Source organism: Aspergillus karnatakaensis, assembly GCF_047715665.1.
Source record: "Aspergillus karnatakaensis strain CBS 102800 unplaced genomic scaffold BJY04scaffold_29, whole genome shotgun sequence".
Taxonomy (NCBI): domain Eukaryota; kingdom Fungi; phylum Ascomycota; class Eurotiomycetes; order Eurotiales; family Aspergillaceae; genus Aspergillus; species Aspergillus karnatakaensis.
This window is the reverse complement of record NW_027395741.1, coordinates 191,062-206,905: the sequence shown is the minus strand read 5'-3', so window position 1 is coordinate 206,905 and position 15,844 is coordinate 191,062. Positions and strand designations below refer to the sequence as shown.

The window sequence follows — 15,844 nt, the reverse complement described above, 5'->3', positions numbered from 1 at the left end:
CCCCCCCCCTGTGAAGTTGATCAGACTATCTACTGCTGTCCTCCAGGCCTTTGGTTCAAGTAGTTCATTCTCTGATTGCCACGAGGGTATATACCTAGTCCAACGACCATATAAGTAGTAGTATAACAGAAATCCAATATGGATAGAGTACACCAAGATCTATAACAAACACCCGGGTATCCCAAGCAACAAGCAACAAGCGATATAACCTCTAATATACAACAAGTCTATACCAATCACCAACCTCAATCTACCCCATATGAACATGACCAGCACATCACCCCAGTCTCACCGTCTCAACCCCATCCCCTTCCTCCCCAACCCACCCACGCCCAATATCATCCACAGCCCCCTTAATAAACGCCCAATGCCCCGGCACCCACTCGCGATAAACCGCCATCACAAACCGCCAACAATCAAACCGGTTCTTCCCATCGATAGTCTCACTCATAACTAAGTGTCGGTAATAGTATACCTTCTCAGCTGCATCCGGACCACCAGGACCACCCGCAGGACCCTTCCCCTTGCCCTTCCCCATCCCCATCCCAATCCCCAACCCTAGCCCAGCACCACCACTACCAACAGCGGAATTCTCATCCCCACCAACCTCCACATAATGCGCAAAAACCCTCACCAGCCCACAATCATGCTCAACCGACCACCCCAACACCCGCCCATCAAGCTCCCTCGCCCGTCCCCCCAGCGTAAAAAGATACACAACGCCGCGCATAGCAACAGCCATATACTGCGCACTCGCGCGCTCCGCGGCCAGAAAATTCCCCGCATTCCGATCCGACACAACCTCACTAACAAGAAACGGAAACGCCATCTCACTCGTCCCGAGAAAGAAACTCTGGTCTCTTGCCCACCCGAAAAACGGATCGATTTTCTTCTTTTGCTCCGCGGAGAACTTGTTCCTGTTGAAGCCGACGCTGTATTCTGGGCACGGCGTCGGGAGGACATAGACGTATTCTGAGTCCCGGGGTTGTTTGAAGGGGGGGAGGCCCTGGAGGAGGGAGATGGAGTGGGTCCATTGTTCTGCGACGGAGGTCTGGAGCCAATTTGGGCCGAATTCCTCGGTGCATTCTGCGGAGGAGGCGGAGGGGACGAGTAGCTCGCCGATAGCGCGGATGATGGCGGTTTTGGGTTTGCCTTTTAGGGCTGCGAGGGTGGATTCTGTGTGTGCTTGGTTCCGGAAGGGGTTGCCCTTTCCTGTGGGCGTGGTGTATTTTTTGTCGAGGAGGAGCTTGATTGTGTCGAGCTCTGTCTGGGCTGGGCCGGGGCCGATGGTTGTGCTGAATGTGTAGAAGTGGCTGGTCAGGATGGACGGGAAGATCGGGTCGGTGTAGTGGATTGTTTTCTTCTCTTTCCTTGGATCGGTGTTGCCGGTCGGGTTGTATCCGTCCTTTTCGTCTCTTGGGAGGGAGACGGAATCGAGGCTTGATTGCGACCATTCCTCGGTGTCGATTGGGGGCAGGCCGAGCTGGGCGCGGGTTGTTGCGACGCGACGCGCGAGGTAGGGGGCGTAGAATTGTTCTTTGGGCGTTATTGGGGGTGCTGGGGTGGGGACGCCGTAGGCGAGCCAGTGGGCGATGCTGCGAGTGGGTTCGGAGAGGGCCGGGTCGATGATGTAGTCTGAGGGGACGGGGGAGAGGCGTTTCGGGGGTGGTTCGAGGTCTGGAGAGGAGGGGGCGGAGCGTTTGCGGGGATTGGATTCGGAGGGGGGTGGTGCTGGTTGCTGTGAGGCGCGGGAGAAGAAGTTGCCCATTTTGAGGAGGCGGTTAGTAGTGCAGGTGCGCTGCGCTGGATTGTATAGGTGTGGGCTGTATGGTGATGCTCGAGTTTATAGTTTCGAGTGTGTATAAACTTTTGAAAGGTGTTGCTTTGCGAGCTGTAGATGTTTCGAGTGTATAGATTTTCGACCGTGCATGATGCGAAAAGAAGAGAGTAGGAGAACGGCGTCGAGGGGGTGTCTCTGTCTAGGGATGTGCGGCAGCTCCATGGTGATGGTGTAGAGCCTTTGTGTGGTGATGAATGGACTGGACGGACAAAGGGTCAGTTTCAGATACAATGAAGAGACCGTGAGAGAGCTATTATAGGCAGCGAGGACCATGGATCGAAGACTTACTTTTAGACGTACTTGTGGAGTACGACACCAGCCTTGTTATATGAAACGAGAGGTAAATCTTCATCAGTCAGGTCAATTCGACGATGCGTCTAGTCTATACAGTGTATATGTACTCTAAAATCATAACGAATACGGAGGGGTGTCCGCTGGGTGGGCATAGTGCTCCATCAAGAGCTGCTTCTCGGACAGAACTGCCTTCTCATCACCACCCTCCACATCAGCCGGGGCCCGTCGCTCGTAGAAGTAGTAGTAAACCTCAACAATAACCTTTCCAACAACAAAGCCAACTAGACAAGCGACAATGCAAGCACTCAGACCCAGGAGCCCAGGAATAAGCGCCTTCCGCACATGGCGCATAAAGTGCCTGCAGTGAGTCCAGTCCTCAAGCTGCTGATGGTCGCGACACTTGGAGACAACACGGACATCGATAGACCCATCAGTGAGTTGGATAGTGTCGTCGCACGTCTTTGTTTTCGTCTCTTCATTGAGATAGGTGACATAGTAGGACTTCCACGTCTCCATGCGCCACCAACTGCGGTTCTTTCCTTCCAGCTTCCGCAGGATTTCGTGGTGATAACGTGGGATTTCAGATTGCTCGAGGTCAATGATTTCGAGATCACCACCGGCGCGTCGGACCAAGCCGATCGTAACCGGGCTGTCTGTGGCAGGACGACCTTGCAGGTCAACGAGGGTGAGCTTCAGGCGGTAGAGGTCTCCGATGACAGCGCTTGCGTGGTGTGACAAGGGTTCGATGTCGAGGGAGTAGGCGATCGGGACATTATCGGGAGCAGAGGCCCAGGATCGTTTGGCGTTGAAGTTCATGGGGATGGGAGGGGGGAAGACGGGGTCGTTGTTGGCAAGGAGAGTGTCATGTTTGGTTGAGAGAGAGATTTCCTGTCTGCGTTAGGAGTCATCAACGAAACTACTGTAATAAACTCACGAGAAAAGAATTTGGGAGAGAGTTGGAGCAATCGCTATAGGAGAAAGCGCATTCGGCGGTGGACAGGTTGAGGGTGTAGGGCTGCGGAACGACCGACAGTGCAGGCACGGGGAAGCCGTCAAAAGCCTCTGCTGAGACGAGGCTCAGGCAGAGCGCAGAAACGGAGAGCAATTGTCGCAGCATGGTGTGTGTACCAAATTGAGGGAGTTATACCGTGAGGGAGAGTCAGAAAGGCTGAAATGGAAAGGAAGAAAGGAAAGAGCGACAGAGGGAATATAAAGCGAGGCTCAAGCTAATAATGATCAGTCGGAGAGTCACCAGAGTAGCAGACCCTTGTTCCTGAGCCAAGCTATGCAGGGTACGCCAGCAGAGAGCTATCACGGCTGCCTATTGATCGTTATTCGTCAGGGCAGTGCATGCTCCAATCCGACCGGCTCTTTGTGAGCGAGAAGAAAGGTTTGACTGCTCATGTCTCAGTCCGGGCAGCTATTTTTGGCCCTATTGAGGCCTGTTCCGGTAATTTTTCGGTAGGCCGATCCACGTTTCACTCAATTGCTGTTTGACTAAAGCTTGGCCGTGAGGTTATCCCCAATGTGGACTCCGAGGTGGAGGAGGTGGATTCGGTCTGAATGCTTCTGCCTGCAGTTCAGCCAGCCAATTTGTCTCACTTACGTGGATATGACTGTCCAGATGAAGATCAGAACTGCTGAATCTCGGATGCTGTTCCAGTCGGGAAAATACACCGGTCGGAGAGAAGGTCAGTGTGCTTCCACATGGCGTTGACTGAAATAGGGGCATGTTAATTCTGTGGTGATCTCCATCGACAATGCTTGGTCTCTCCGCGGACCCTCACTAATTGGCTGATCAAATCACGCATACATCCGCCGCAACTATCATCGTTGATTTCGCCTGCGACGTGAAATCTAGAAATGTAACTCCATGGATTGAGTGGTGGAAGCTGGAGCGCCACGCAAAGGCCGGGTCTATCCGATTGACTCGGTCAGGATTGCCTCATTGCCTCGAGCAGGAGACATCGCGTCTTCAAAGCGGTCGAGTGACAACCTCGCACAAGGGTCCTCGATTCTCGTTTACGAGCGGGGTAGACTGCAGGGACTCATCATTGGCATGGTGCATCTGTACGCTCACTGTGCCGCAATTTGGGGAGTCAACGTGCTCGGTGCATTACTGTCACTGTCAGACTCAAAAGCCCAAGAATGCGCTCACCCTTTCTTTTCGAACGAAGTTGGCTGATTTCGCCCTCTTGTGAGATATCCAGGCTGATAAATAATCTGACTGACCATGCCCATTCCCAGACCACCGATCGCAAATCGAACTGGCCGGACGCCCAGAGCCGCCAGCACATCGTTTATCGCCGACTCAACCACAGAACCGCTCTGATCCCATCACACTCTCGACATGACTCGACCACCTTGAGATTCTCAAAGGGAAAGATGTTCGTTCGACAGGGTTCGCCAGCTCAGCCTCCGCCGAGGGGCGATGGAATGGGATGCATGCTTACGGCCATCTTGGCAGTTCTTACCGAGAAGACCCTGGATTGGGGAAATGCACTGTGATTGCCAAACCGTCTGGGCTCATTGCGTTTGACTGTCACGGTCCTCCCTCTCGAGTCTCGGGCTGTCACTCGGCCGGGCCTGCCAGAAGCTGGAACTTTGCATGCACGCAGCACTGCCACGATGGGGAGATTTGGTGCGACACGACTGTGTCAGAAAAGATGGATGCCTCGGCCTCGGACTCCGCGGCCACCGAAGAACCTCTGGAACAATCTCAAACATGGTGCGACAGCGGCTCCATCCGACTCAATTTGACGAGGCTAGTAGTTCGCAATAATGCCAGGAGGCTGACGGCCTGCACGGATGGTAACTGCCGTCTAGAGCTAGACGCTCAACTGCATCAGCCAATTGATTGATCTCCTGCCCTACTGAATCCCGACCGTCATGTTGAAAATTCTATATACACTTGCACTGCATTACTGGACGGCTGAAAAAAATCCTGGTTCCAGAGTACCAGGTACCTATACAAATGCTTGTCACGCTAGCTGCCACAGGTCTAGACCAACAAGATCCGAGTCGCTCCTGTCACCAGGCAGGGCAGCCGTAGCGGGCCTCGAAAGCATAAACCTAAAGATATAATGAGCCTCCGGTTCTTGAAGCTGAAGTCGCTAGCCAATTATATTGACTGATCATACCAGACAGAGAACCCTTCAATATCCTATCGTAGCAGACACGGCCTTGATCCACTGTACACAAGCGACCCTTCTTCGCACTTTTGAATTTTAGATCCATTGGATTAACTCAGCCCAGAGCCTCAGACCCAATTGACCTCGTCGGCGCTTTCTATACCCGACAGAATCTTCCAAGGATATCACATCAAACTAAACAGCAGATTTCGAAGATCCAACATGAATATAATTGTCAAATTATCCAGAAAACCGGAATAGCAAGCAGAAGCCCAGGGCGCAGATTGAAGGAAAGGCATCCAGACAGAAAAAGAAGATGAAGAGGAAGAAAGAAACGAGACAAGGCAAGATGTTGTGGTATCTCGGTCGGAGTGGGTGTCAGTAAACCCCACCCCACCTGCACCTGTAGCTGCACCTGTAGGTACCTGTAGGTACCTGCATGAGCCCCTTCGTTCGGTATTTGCATCTCTCCTCAGCTTCTGCTTTCCAAGGGTCGGTGCCTGGAAGAGATTACCGAGAACGACCAGCTGTGATGTTGAGGAGTCCCACCTACCTATCAAAAGTCTGGAGGTGAGGAGGTAGATATGTTATGTCAAGGCTACACAAACAATTTTTATCCTGGGCGATGTAGACCAATCGAGTTGTTTGGCCGAGATGGCATCTCAAAGCACGCGATTTCTCATGACCAGGTAGCTGGAAACATGGGTTTCGAAGACAATGAACGAAGAGAAGATCGTGGATGGAAAGGTGATTATCATTATCAGCGCTCGAGGCTCCTGAAAGGCATTCTGTCGCGAAGAGACGACATATCATGACTCGCGGTACTTGTTGCGCTAGAAACCAAAAAGAGACAGACTTAGAGCCGACTACACCTACACCTACATCACCCCCTCCCGCACTTTAATCCTCACATGCACCGGCTTCCGCTCGTAAAGAAAATAAGTCTTCCGTTCCTCCCACGGAACATTCTCCCCCTGACCAGCCGCAAAATCAAAGCTCCAAACCAACTTCGCCAGGATCGTGCGCAACTCAGCCCAGGCGAGATTAATCCCAATACACGCATGCGGCCCAACAAGGAACGGCTGGACGGAGTCGCGGTGGTCGTTGAAGAATGGTGAGTCGGGATTGGATGATGCATCTGGGAGCCAGCGGTCCGGGATGAGGGTGGTGGATTTGTGGAAGAGGGTAGGATCGCGGTGGATGGTGTAAGCCTGGACTGAGATGTAGGTCTATTGTGTTCAATGTTAGTTCGGACATTTGCTCTGTGTGCATGTACTTACGCCGCCAGGAATCCAGGTTCCGCAGACTGTTTCACCACCTTCTGGGACGATGCGGCCTCCTGACCACGGTACTGGAGGGCAGAGGCGGAGTCCCTCTTGGAGTACGGCGTTGAGGTACGAGAGCTTTTGGACGGCGTCGAAGGTGATATCGCTGAACGACTCGAAAGAGTCCCGGATCTCGGTGTTGAGCCGGTGGAGGATCTCCTGATTGTCCAGCAGGTACAGAAGTGTTCCGGTCAATGCAGTAGCTGTGGTCTCACTCCCCGCAACAACTAGGGTAAGGAAGTTCGAGGTGACCTCCTCCATAGGCAGCAATGTCGTGCCATCCTTGCCAATAAAACTGGACATGACGTCCGGCCGTTGGAATTCGAAATTTAAGCGACGCCGAACCCGATCCGCGACTTGTTGGAGATAGTCCGCACGCATTTGGTTCACGGATGGCGGAATGAGCTTCTGGAGGATAGATTCTATGAGCGGATGGAAACGCGTGGGGAAGACATAGGCGCCATACTTGACGCTAGTCAACGTCAACTCAATCCACGGGTGGTACTTGGAGTGCTGTAGACAGTCAAAGGACTCCCCGAAGCCGACATCAGCAAAGACATCGAACGTCGTATAGTTAAACCACGGTCCCATGTCCACCTCTGCGATATTGTCTTCCTGGCTCTTGGCTAGCTCCGACAATCGGTCCACAAGAAGATTGATATATTTCTGCACCGAGCCTTCGAGATCGCGGATGGCGCGAGTTGTTAGGCTCGGGGCGAGCAAGCGACGGATGCGCGCATGCTTCTCTCTATCGTTGGTGGCAGTGATGGAGTCCGGTATACCAGGCGGCGCCCACCAGATTGGGTTCTTCGGAAAGTACGGTCTAGTCTTACTCGGCTGGAAGACTTCCACGTAGGCATCGGGATGGGCGACAGTCACCTCATTTGGAGCAACGCGGATGAGAGGGCCGTATCTCACATGCAGATCCTGAAATTGCTGCAAAATCGTGCCGCGGATCAAGGCGAGACTATATGGGAAACGAGTGGCGGCCCATGAGGGAGGACCAGGGACCTTGGACAGCGGGTGGAAGTAGAGGTTGTAGATAATCCTGAGGACGGGCAACTAGATTGTCAGTGGTCAGTTTATCAGGCTAGAAGCAACAACATACTGCAAGGACTCCGAGCACAGCTGTAGCGAGTGAGACAGGGTAGCTCGCCATAATCGCTGACGACGACAGGGCAGGAAGCTGGCAGATGGATGGATAAAGGAAGGAAAGAAGGTGCTAGCTATATGAAGGAGCATGTTCTTTGTTCGTCATCCCCTCCATCATTCCTTCCCTTTGCTTTTTCCCGCTCTCATTAACTTCAGTCTCCCAACATTGTGACCAAGAGACTGGTCCAACACGAGGCCAACGTCGAAGACTGCATGCACTTTTGGATTGGCGCATTTCTGTCCTCGACAGTGAGAGGGTAGAAAATCTGCGAGCATCCACTAGCGCACTTGAAAAGGCCCATGACACTTTGCATTATAATCAAATGCGACATGATAGGCTCCTCCACACCCATCTGGGGGTTGATGCTCTTGGGACCGGTAGGTAGTCTTACGAGAGCCGTGTGGATGCTGGAGTATATTTCCATCTCGAGTGACACAGCCCCGAAACGCCGCAACTCTGTTGCGATGGACTGGCGCTGTTAAGAATTTCGATCACGCCACCATACATGGAAATCCACTCCATCCCCTTTTACCGGGTGTGGATGGATGTTGCCATTGTGCTAGTTGGAGTTTGGTGAAATTCAATCCGCGGAATCACTGTCTTATTCTCTGTCACAGTACTGCCCTCTTAGTATCTCTTACAGGTAGAATTGCTGAATCCGACGGAGCAATGGCCGAGTAGCTGTAGCACGCGCGGAGGGAATATGATGCCGAAAAAGGCCCAACCAGAGAATTTGTCTCAGGAAAATGAGGTCTCCGTTAGAGAAGGATAGACCGAACGCAAGGTGGGATGAAATAAGGATAATGCTCGGAGTGCTGGGCTGCGCAGCCTACAAACAGTCTGTGCTACCATCTACACCTCCTGACCTGTTTTGCAAAGCATAATATGTTCGTCGGCTCAGGCGTCCGGGTTATGGCTTACCTATGACGCGCATATAGACAAGGATCGGCGATAACTCAAACGCTGACACAACCGCTCAATTGTCATCCACCTCGCGGACCGCAAACTCGAACATCCCGTTCGACGCAACAGTATGTTCATCCACCAGCTTCTCTGCAGTCTCAACTCCTGCCGCAGGAACACGATATTCGAATCGCTTTCCGGGGCCCGGCAGTCGGCCGTCAGCCAACGGATATGGGAATGGTAGGTATTCTGGTAGTAGGCCGAGCTGGATCAGAACAGTCGCTTGGTCCCACGCAATGTGTTCATGGTAAAGGCGGTCTCCACGGATGTTCACCACTGAGGTGAAGGGGATGCGAAGTGCTTTGCCGGTTGGAGGGATTCCGGGCAGTCTATCGCGGTTAGTGCAGATCTCCATTTGTCAAATATCGACGGTACATACAGCCAGTCAACAACCTTTGTATGAGTGAAGGAGAAAATGAACTCATCCACCACACGGTCCACGCCTATCGTCCGACTGATAAGCTCGAGCTTAGTGTCGTCGGGGTTGTTGAAAATAAAATGATTTAGGTAGAAGTTGCTCAAGCGGGCTCGTCCAATACCACCGGTCAGCTACAAATGTCAGTGTCTTGTATGTTTCATCCACAGAAACCGCACTCACGGTTGGAACATGGTTGACATAAGGTTCCTGCACCATCGTCGCCATGGTCTTCTCGACTGATCGGTCGTCAAACTCGTAATAGGTGTGTTCATCCCAAATTTTCTCCAAGTCAAAGAACGGACCATTCAGATGTTTCTTGAAGAAGCCCAGAGAACGAGTGTGGGAAACGCCCGCCGAAGCATAAATAAAGTCAACATGTCCGGGGACAATGAACCCTGACGACGCGACCTCGGGGTAGGAATACAGCGTCGTAGAAGCTGGGGACTGTGTTTCCGGCTTTGAGACGGCGAAATGCACCAAGCTAGGCAAATCCGGTGTGCTCCAGACATCAAAGTAGACGGCTGCTGCGAATTTCCCTGACTCAGTGACAGCTGCGGCGAGGACTTCTCCAAACGTCGACGCATATTCAGCCTGAGAGCCATACACTAGCAATAATCAGAAGAGATCTACTACATCTCGCAGATCACAAACCTAATAGACCAAACTGCTCTTTACCGTCGCACTCGGGCAATGACACTAGCGCGTCGACTGCCTTTCCCAGCACATCAGAAACGGACGCCGGGCTCCCACTTATCTCCGAGCTGAGAGATACTCTTGCAACGGCAAAGCTCTCTTCAGCCCACTTCAGCACCGGTTCCGGATCCAGGCTTTGGTTTTTCGTCTGATAATCAGCATGGCTGCTCGGCCTGATCAGGACTAGCCCCGGTCCGCGCCCGCATCGCGAGAGAGGCGGCTGCAGAGCGACATTCGATGAAATTTCGACCAAAGGAGCAGATGGAAGAGATGTTGACGACATTTTGCAGTACTGCCTTGCTCTCCAACTCTCTTGATGAAAATATAGGCGGATATGGGCAGTCGGATATGGGCTCGGACGCGGGACGGATCTCGGACACGATTTCTCCAAGTCGCTTATCTACCCCGCCATTCTCATTCGCTATCAGATTCCATTCAGCAATGACTCCAAATCTCCAACATTGACCTGGATGGAGTTGGTACATTCATAGTCTTGATATCAAGCTTAACAAACGGTTGTGTCCGAGTTTGATGGCTGCGAATCTTCTCGTGATTCAATATGGCGGATGAGCTGTGTTGATGCGATTATGTATTTCGGTGCAACCCAGGACCCACGAAAACACAGGCACCCCAGGCACATTCCGTACCGGTCTACCGCACGAGCAATTGTCGGCCCTGAGAGCTCACATTTGTGATCGATACCAGCCACTGCCGAAGAGGGCGACCGGCACTTTTTCTGGTCGCACTTGAATGCTGCTATTTCATTCGGTGCCACTGAATCTCAGCTGCGCTGGTGGCGGGAAATCAACAGGCCATCCGGGAATCATCGAGTGTGTCTGTGCGGGATACGATGCGACAAGCGACATCCTAGGCTTTCTTCTTCAGTCCGGTCGCATACATCATCAGTCGCTCGATCAAGCCCTATTTTTCATCCACGAGCAGCGAGGCAATAGTGTGAAATAGCGGGGCGGGAATCCTTTGGGCCCAGCCACTATTCAACCCAAAAAACTGTGGCTGGTCGGCTCCGAGAGCGATCGCCCGATCGGCGGTCAGGCCCAGAAACAACATCAACATCGCGTTCTCTCTCCTCCGTTATGCGGGTTGCTTTTTTCGCTGGGTTGATCGATAGCAACGGGACGAAGAGTCGAGTGACGCATGGAAGGAGAATTTGAGTGGGTTCGGTGAAGACATGATGCGAGGAGAGTGTGCGAGACTTGGGCAGCGAGCGCGATGACGGAGGGATTGACGTAGCTGGGTTGCACAGTTTTCCTGCTGGCAGTTAGTCTTCAAGCTAGCTCTTGAATAAGTGCGATCATCGTGACTGATTGCAGCTAACCTTGCCCTGTGATAGCTTGAATTGGAATCGTCCCTCCACAACGCTGGCTTTCGGTGGATCCGATCGTGGCCAGAGCAATGGCAGAGGTCCAGAGCTCGTGCGGGTCTGCAAGGCAAGCTGAAGCTATTGCGACTCCATCCAATGACGTTGTGAGAGTGTATGTCATGGGGAGATCTGGGAGTAACCAAAAAGAAAAGAAAGTGCGGTGGTCTGGTAGACCCGGTGAAGATGTTGTGGAAGCCACGATCCGGTTTGTTGACTTGTTGACTTGTTGCTGTGTTGTGACTGCCGCTTAAAGGGTCCCTGCTTTCCCTGCACCTCACTTGACATTTCTCTCCTTCTCTTCCAATCGTCTTCTCAACATCTTCTCGCTAGTCGCTTGCGCGCTTTCGTTGTTATCGTTCTACTCTTAAAGCTTCATACAAAATACCGTCCTCTCATATACCCACCACACAATGAAGTCCTTTACACTTCCCATGGCTCTGTTGGCCACCGTTGGCATCGCCCGCGCTCAATTGACCGTCAGCGACTGTGCAGTGCGTTCTCTGACTCTCTCTCTCGTGATCGCCTACTGACTCCCGCAGAACATGTGTCTTAGCAATATGCTCGCTCTGGCTGAAGGTCTCGGATGCGACGACGGCGACCTCGAGTGCCTCTGTGAGACTCCCGACTACAGATTCGGCATTCGCGACTGCACCCGGGAGGCTTGCTCTGACGATGATGCCAGTCTCGTTCTGGCGGCCGCTCTGGAACAATGCCCTGGTTTGTCTTCTCCGATCTAGCAGCGTTAGCGTAACTGACATCGACAGGCGACTCTGGTGGTGACCTTACTCTTACCGCGGATCCTACCACGGCTTCTACCACTGGTCCCGCCTCTGGCCCTGTGACTGCTACCTCGACTGTCTTGGGCTCCGATGGCAGCACAACCCTTGTCACTTCCACCGGCACTGCCGGCGAAAACCCCACGGACGCCGGAACCGCTACTTCAACTTTCGTTGGCTCCGATGGCAGCACAACCGTAGTTACTTCCACCGGCACTGCCGGCGAGAACCCCACGGACGCCGTAACCGCTACTTCAACTGTCGTGGGCTCCGATGGCAGCACAACCGTAGTTACATCCACCGGCCCTGCCACCAGCGGATCTCCCACTCCTAGCCCGGTATGATGTTCTCTCATGTACCATTCGCTCGTTGCTAATTCGTCTAGTCTACAACCACTGCGACCACTCAGACTCCTGCTACCACCACTACGCTCACAACCACAACTTCCACAACCAATGAGCCCGACTCGACGTCCGACGGCGGTAACTCTACTGACGACTCTGGCGCTACCGACGAGCCTACTGATGCCCCCACTGGTGCTGCTGCTCGTATGGCCTTCCCGACTGGTGCTGCCGGTGCCCTTGGCCTCGCTGCTTTCCTCGTTCTTTAATTATGATAATGTTTACATGACGCGCTGGTGTGAACCGGCACAATGCTTACGCTAATGATGTATGGTGGATGATTCCTATTGGACCCTAATGTATATGTTATCATGGGTAGTTGTACGACCATTAGTAGATACACTTACCGGTCGATAATAATTCAGAGATCCATTCTTTACCTTTTTCTACAGAGACGAAGAGTAGTAGAAGACCAGCTATGACTATTACGAGGCGATGATTCTTGAAACAAACGACAGATTCACCCGACTCGTTGCCTTTGCGGCCTCCCTCGCCTTGTCAACCTACCCATTCCAGGATGATATCCTTCTTCATGCCAATTGAGTTGCACACCGCTGTCTTATTCAAGCCATGATACTCCTGCTACACGGATTGAATCTCTTCTGGCATATAAGGCCTCTTTTCTCCAGAATATAAGTCCCACTTTCAGTCGTAGCGCTCAAAAGTCTGTGCAAACGCACATAATCTTGGTTATCTTGAAGCTGAGCACGTAGGGAAAGCCCAACATAACGACATCAGGGTTCCGCCAGCTTCGTAGCGCATAGTGAACATGGTAGAGGGCCGCGATTTCCGATGGGTATAGATACAACAATACACATCATCGATTTTTCGCGCGACATGTCCGTCCAGAAGGTCGGTCGGAACGCTTTTCCGAACTGGGCTGTGAACGAGCGCTTCAATAGGATAGAATGACGGCTCAAGAGATCCATGGAATAGTGATTCACATGCCTCGTCGTCATCCATGGATCGCCAAGTCTTTGTGCAGGCCAGACTCGGGAAGGACGGAACATCGATAACCAAGCGAGAGAGGCACACTGAGATGGCCCAGATCCTATCGCTTGAAACATTACCACTTCATGAGGAGAAGCTGCTGCTGCTAAATAATTTATTAGGTATATATTATATTTATGTCATCGCTTTTCCTCTGCAAGTCAAATCAACCATACTACATGGAGTTACACTAATTACTGTCATCCTAAGCAAAATATGCCCGGTGAATATGTGGAATATGTCGGCCGTCCTTGGATATCGCTCTCCGGAAGCGGGTTGTGAAGTACCATGGATGAAATCAAGAAGCTCTAATGATGACAGCTTGAGAAAGCTAGGTAGGGCTGGAGATGACAGGACGGGAGTGGAATCTGATCCCGTTCCCCGGGCTCAAGTTTTTAGTTTGAGTGTCAACCATGAAATAACTGCTGTCTTGCAAACAAGTGCTAAACCTCTCTGGAGGTGGATGGGGATATCACTCTGCGAACTGGACTTGGTGAAAAATGTCCTTCAGAACCCAGAAGCTTGATTAGTGTAGCAATGGAGAGATAGAGAAGGCCTGGAATTTGCAGGTGGTGGAGGGTTTGTCAAATATGGGGGCGGGTCTAGGTGCCATTCTCCATTCACGGCAGAGTAAACTCGCTATCAACATCTAAGGGTTCCCGTCTGCTGATATGCGAACCTGATGGAGCTCCTACGCCACATCCAACTCGTTCCTTTGCTCTTTTCTTTGCTTGCATGGGCATGGGTAGCACGGATGTTGAATGTCTCCGAGTGCCCCAAGAACCGAGGTGATCTCAAAATTCAATACTTGATGTTTGAGCAAGTCCAGCCTCAATCCCATTTCACTCAGGAGGGACTTCGTTTGACAGTGTGACCATAGGCGAGAGATCGGCGCCAAGGACGATCCTGACGGAACTATGCCTTCCAAACCTGGGGCTCCAGTCTGAAAGGAAAATTAGCTTAGTGCAACAAAACACCAACTCACCGTGGAATTGGAGGTTGAACTTGCTGCAGAGGACTTGAATAAGGGCCTCAACACATGAAATCTGTGAATACTCCGAAACGTGGGGAGCCATCAAGTGGACAGCACCCTCAGGGGCTCTTTCGATAATCCGGAGAACGGGCCTTCTGGGCGTCGATCCAGCGTTAACCCGAACAATTCGAGTTAGTTCCCGCTAATAATTTCCTCCTTGAATCAGCCATCCAGGCACGAAACCGGGCCTCAAAGAAAATCATCACCAGGGTTGGCGCGACTATCGAGGACTTGCGTAACGCGTCCGCCACGAGCTCAACCATGGCTCGAAAAGGGGACGCAGTGGCAATCGATACAGCGTTTGTCTGACTATCGAGACGAAATATAAAGCTCAACTGCTCTTCTGGCCTGCTCGTGCTTGATGCTTTCAATTCCATCATTCTCTCCACCTCCAACCAGACCACTCCTTATTTCAACTCAATCAACCACGTTCTTTACCTTTCATTATTGTAGCAATGAAGTTCCTCTGGATCGCCACTCTTGCCCTTGCCGGCTCTGCCATGGCCATGCCTGCTCAGGCTAAGGCTAAGACAGTGAGTTCTTGACCTGCGATATCGACATGACAGATAGTTAATCTTTTTCAGCTCGCTCCTGGTGCAGCCTGTACAAAGGATGGAAAGATGGGCGTCTGCCAGTCCGGCATCTGTATCGTAAGTCTCTTTCATCATGTCGACTCATTTGGTCTTGATCTAACAATCTCACAGCAAGACGTCCACGCCAGCCAAGGTGTGTGCAAATAGATCATCTGTGATGGATTAGCGGCCGCGGGTGTTCTCAGTATTGTTAGTATTGGTTTTTGCCTCGGGGTCAGTAGGAGACTTCTCATTCGGGATTCGTATATATTGCTGTCTTTGTACATGGTCAATCACGATGTTTTTTTTTCGGATATGTTTTAAATCACCTGAGGTAGACAGCGATGAAGACAATGTCGTAGGCAGCGCGAGAACTACCTTGGGTTCCAAACCCCAATCAGCTGCCCCTGGGCTTGCGTCAATTGTAGACAATCATGTCATCTGCGTAGAGATCCATAAATTGCCCAAGTGCAGTATTTCGCTTTGTTGTCGGTCCTTCTTTCTTCTAACACAATGTTAACCCATAACCTACCATGGTCAGCATATGCCTAACAATCTGATTACCTTGGATCATTCCTTCTTGGTCTCCCCTACAGTTACTTTCTTATCCCGCTTCAACACTCATCGGTTACTGCCACGTAGCTTGACCCAGATCAAGAGTGAGAATGTTGAATGTATATTTTTCCCAACAGGGTAGGCATCACCTCAAGGATTCCCAAGTACAGCCAGCCCGTGGCAGTTACTGAATCTCTGACATAACGGCCAAGGTTTTCCGATCATACCACCTCGTATTTTCCATCCCGAATCCTCGAACTAACGCGAGGTTCGTATTCTGGTGAGGCGTGTCATGATGGTGACGGCGGGATTCGACCAA

At 51.8% G+C, this 15,844-nt stretch overlaps 6 protein-coding genes across 6 annotated transcripts; 2 read left to right on the top strand and 4 right to left on the bottom strand.

Annotated features, from left to right (window-relative positions):
• Positions 1–22: 22 nt before the first annotated feature.
• Positions 23–1,963, bottom strand: BJY04DRAFT_71922 (uncharacterized protein). Its single transcript, XM_073720932.1, has one exon. It carries the CDS (start codon positions 1,766–1,768, stop codon positions 278–280), a length of 1,491 nt encoding a protein of 496 aa, XP_073570407.1. The 5' UTR covers positions 1,769–1,963; the 3' UTR covers positions 23–277.
• On the bottom strand, positions 1,964–3,324 carry BJY04DRAFT_71921 (uncharacterized protein). The gene is made up of 3 exons (XM_073720931.1): positions 3,069–3,324; positions 2,129–3,022; positions 1,964–2,039 (listed from the first exon to the last, which is right to left on the bottom strand). The coding sequence occupies exons 1-2, from the start codon at positions 3,249–3,251 to the stop codon at positions 2,249–2,251; spliced, it is 957 nt and encodes a 318-aa protein (XP_073570406.1). The 5' UTR covers positions 3,252–3,324; the 3' UTR covers positions 1,964–2,039; positions 2,129–2,248.
• A 2,173-nt stretch (positions 3,325–5,497) lies between these two features.
• Positions 5,498–7,763, bottom strand: BJY04DRAFT_228246 (cytochrome P450). The gene is made up of 3 exons (XM_073718798.1): positions 7,699–7,763; positions 6,546–7,652; positions 5,498–6,494 (listed from the first exon to the last, which is right to left on the bottom strand). The coding sequence occupies exons 1-3, from the start codon at positions 7,747–7,749 to the stop codon at positions 6,144–6,146; spliced, it is 1,509 nt and encodes a 502-aa protein (XP_073570405.1). The 5' UTR covers positions 7,750–7,763; the 3' UTR covers positions 5,498–6,143.
• A 680-nt stretch (positions 7,764–8,443) lies between these two features.
• BJY04DRAFT_71881 (uncharacterized protein) lies at positions 8,444–10,333 on the bottom strand. Its single transcript, XM_073720930.1, has 4 exons — positions 9,776–10,333; positions 9,305–9,729; positions 9,086–9,255; positions 8,444–9,035 (listed from the first exon to the last, which is right to left on the bottom strand). Exons 1-4 carry the CDS (start codon positions 10,098–10,100, stop codon positions 8,720–8,722), a joined length of 1,236 nt encoding a protein of 411 aa, XP_073570404.1. The 5' UTR covers positions 10,101–10,333; the 3' UTR covers positions 8,444–8,719.
• A 1,156-nt stretch (positions 10,334–11,489) lies between these two features.
• Positions 11,490–12,622, top strand: BJY04DRAFT_71852 (uncharacterized protein). Its single transcript, XM_073720929.1, has 4 exons — positions 11,490–11,689; positions 11,738–11,915; positions 11,963–12,312; positions 12,360–12,622. Exons 1-4 carry the CDS (start codon positions 11,609–11,611, stop codon positions 12,582–12,584), a joined length of 834 nt encoding a protein of 277 aa, XP_073570403.1. The 5' UTR covers positions 11,490–11,608; the 3' UTR covers positions 12,585–12,622.
• A 2,231-nt stretch (positions 12,623–14,853) lies between these two features.
• Positions 14,854–15,138, top strand: BJY04DRAFT_219060 (uncharacterized protein; the record flags this gene model as incomplete). The annotated part of the gene is made up of 3 exons (XM_073716481.1): positions 14,854–14,931; positions 14,983–15,048; positions 15,103–15,138. 3 exons carry the CDS (start codon positions 14,854–14,856, stop codon positions 15,136–15,138), a joined length of 180 nt encoding a protein of 59 aa, XP_073570402.1.
• Positions 15,139–15,844: the final 706 nt, after the last annotated feature.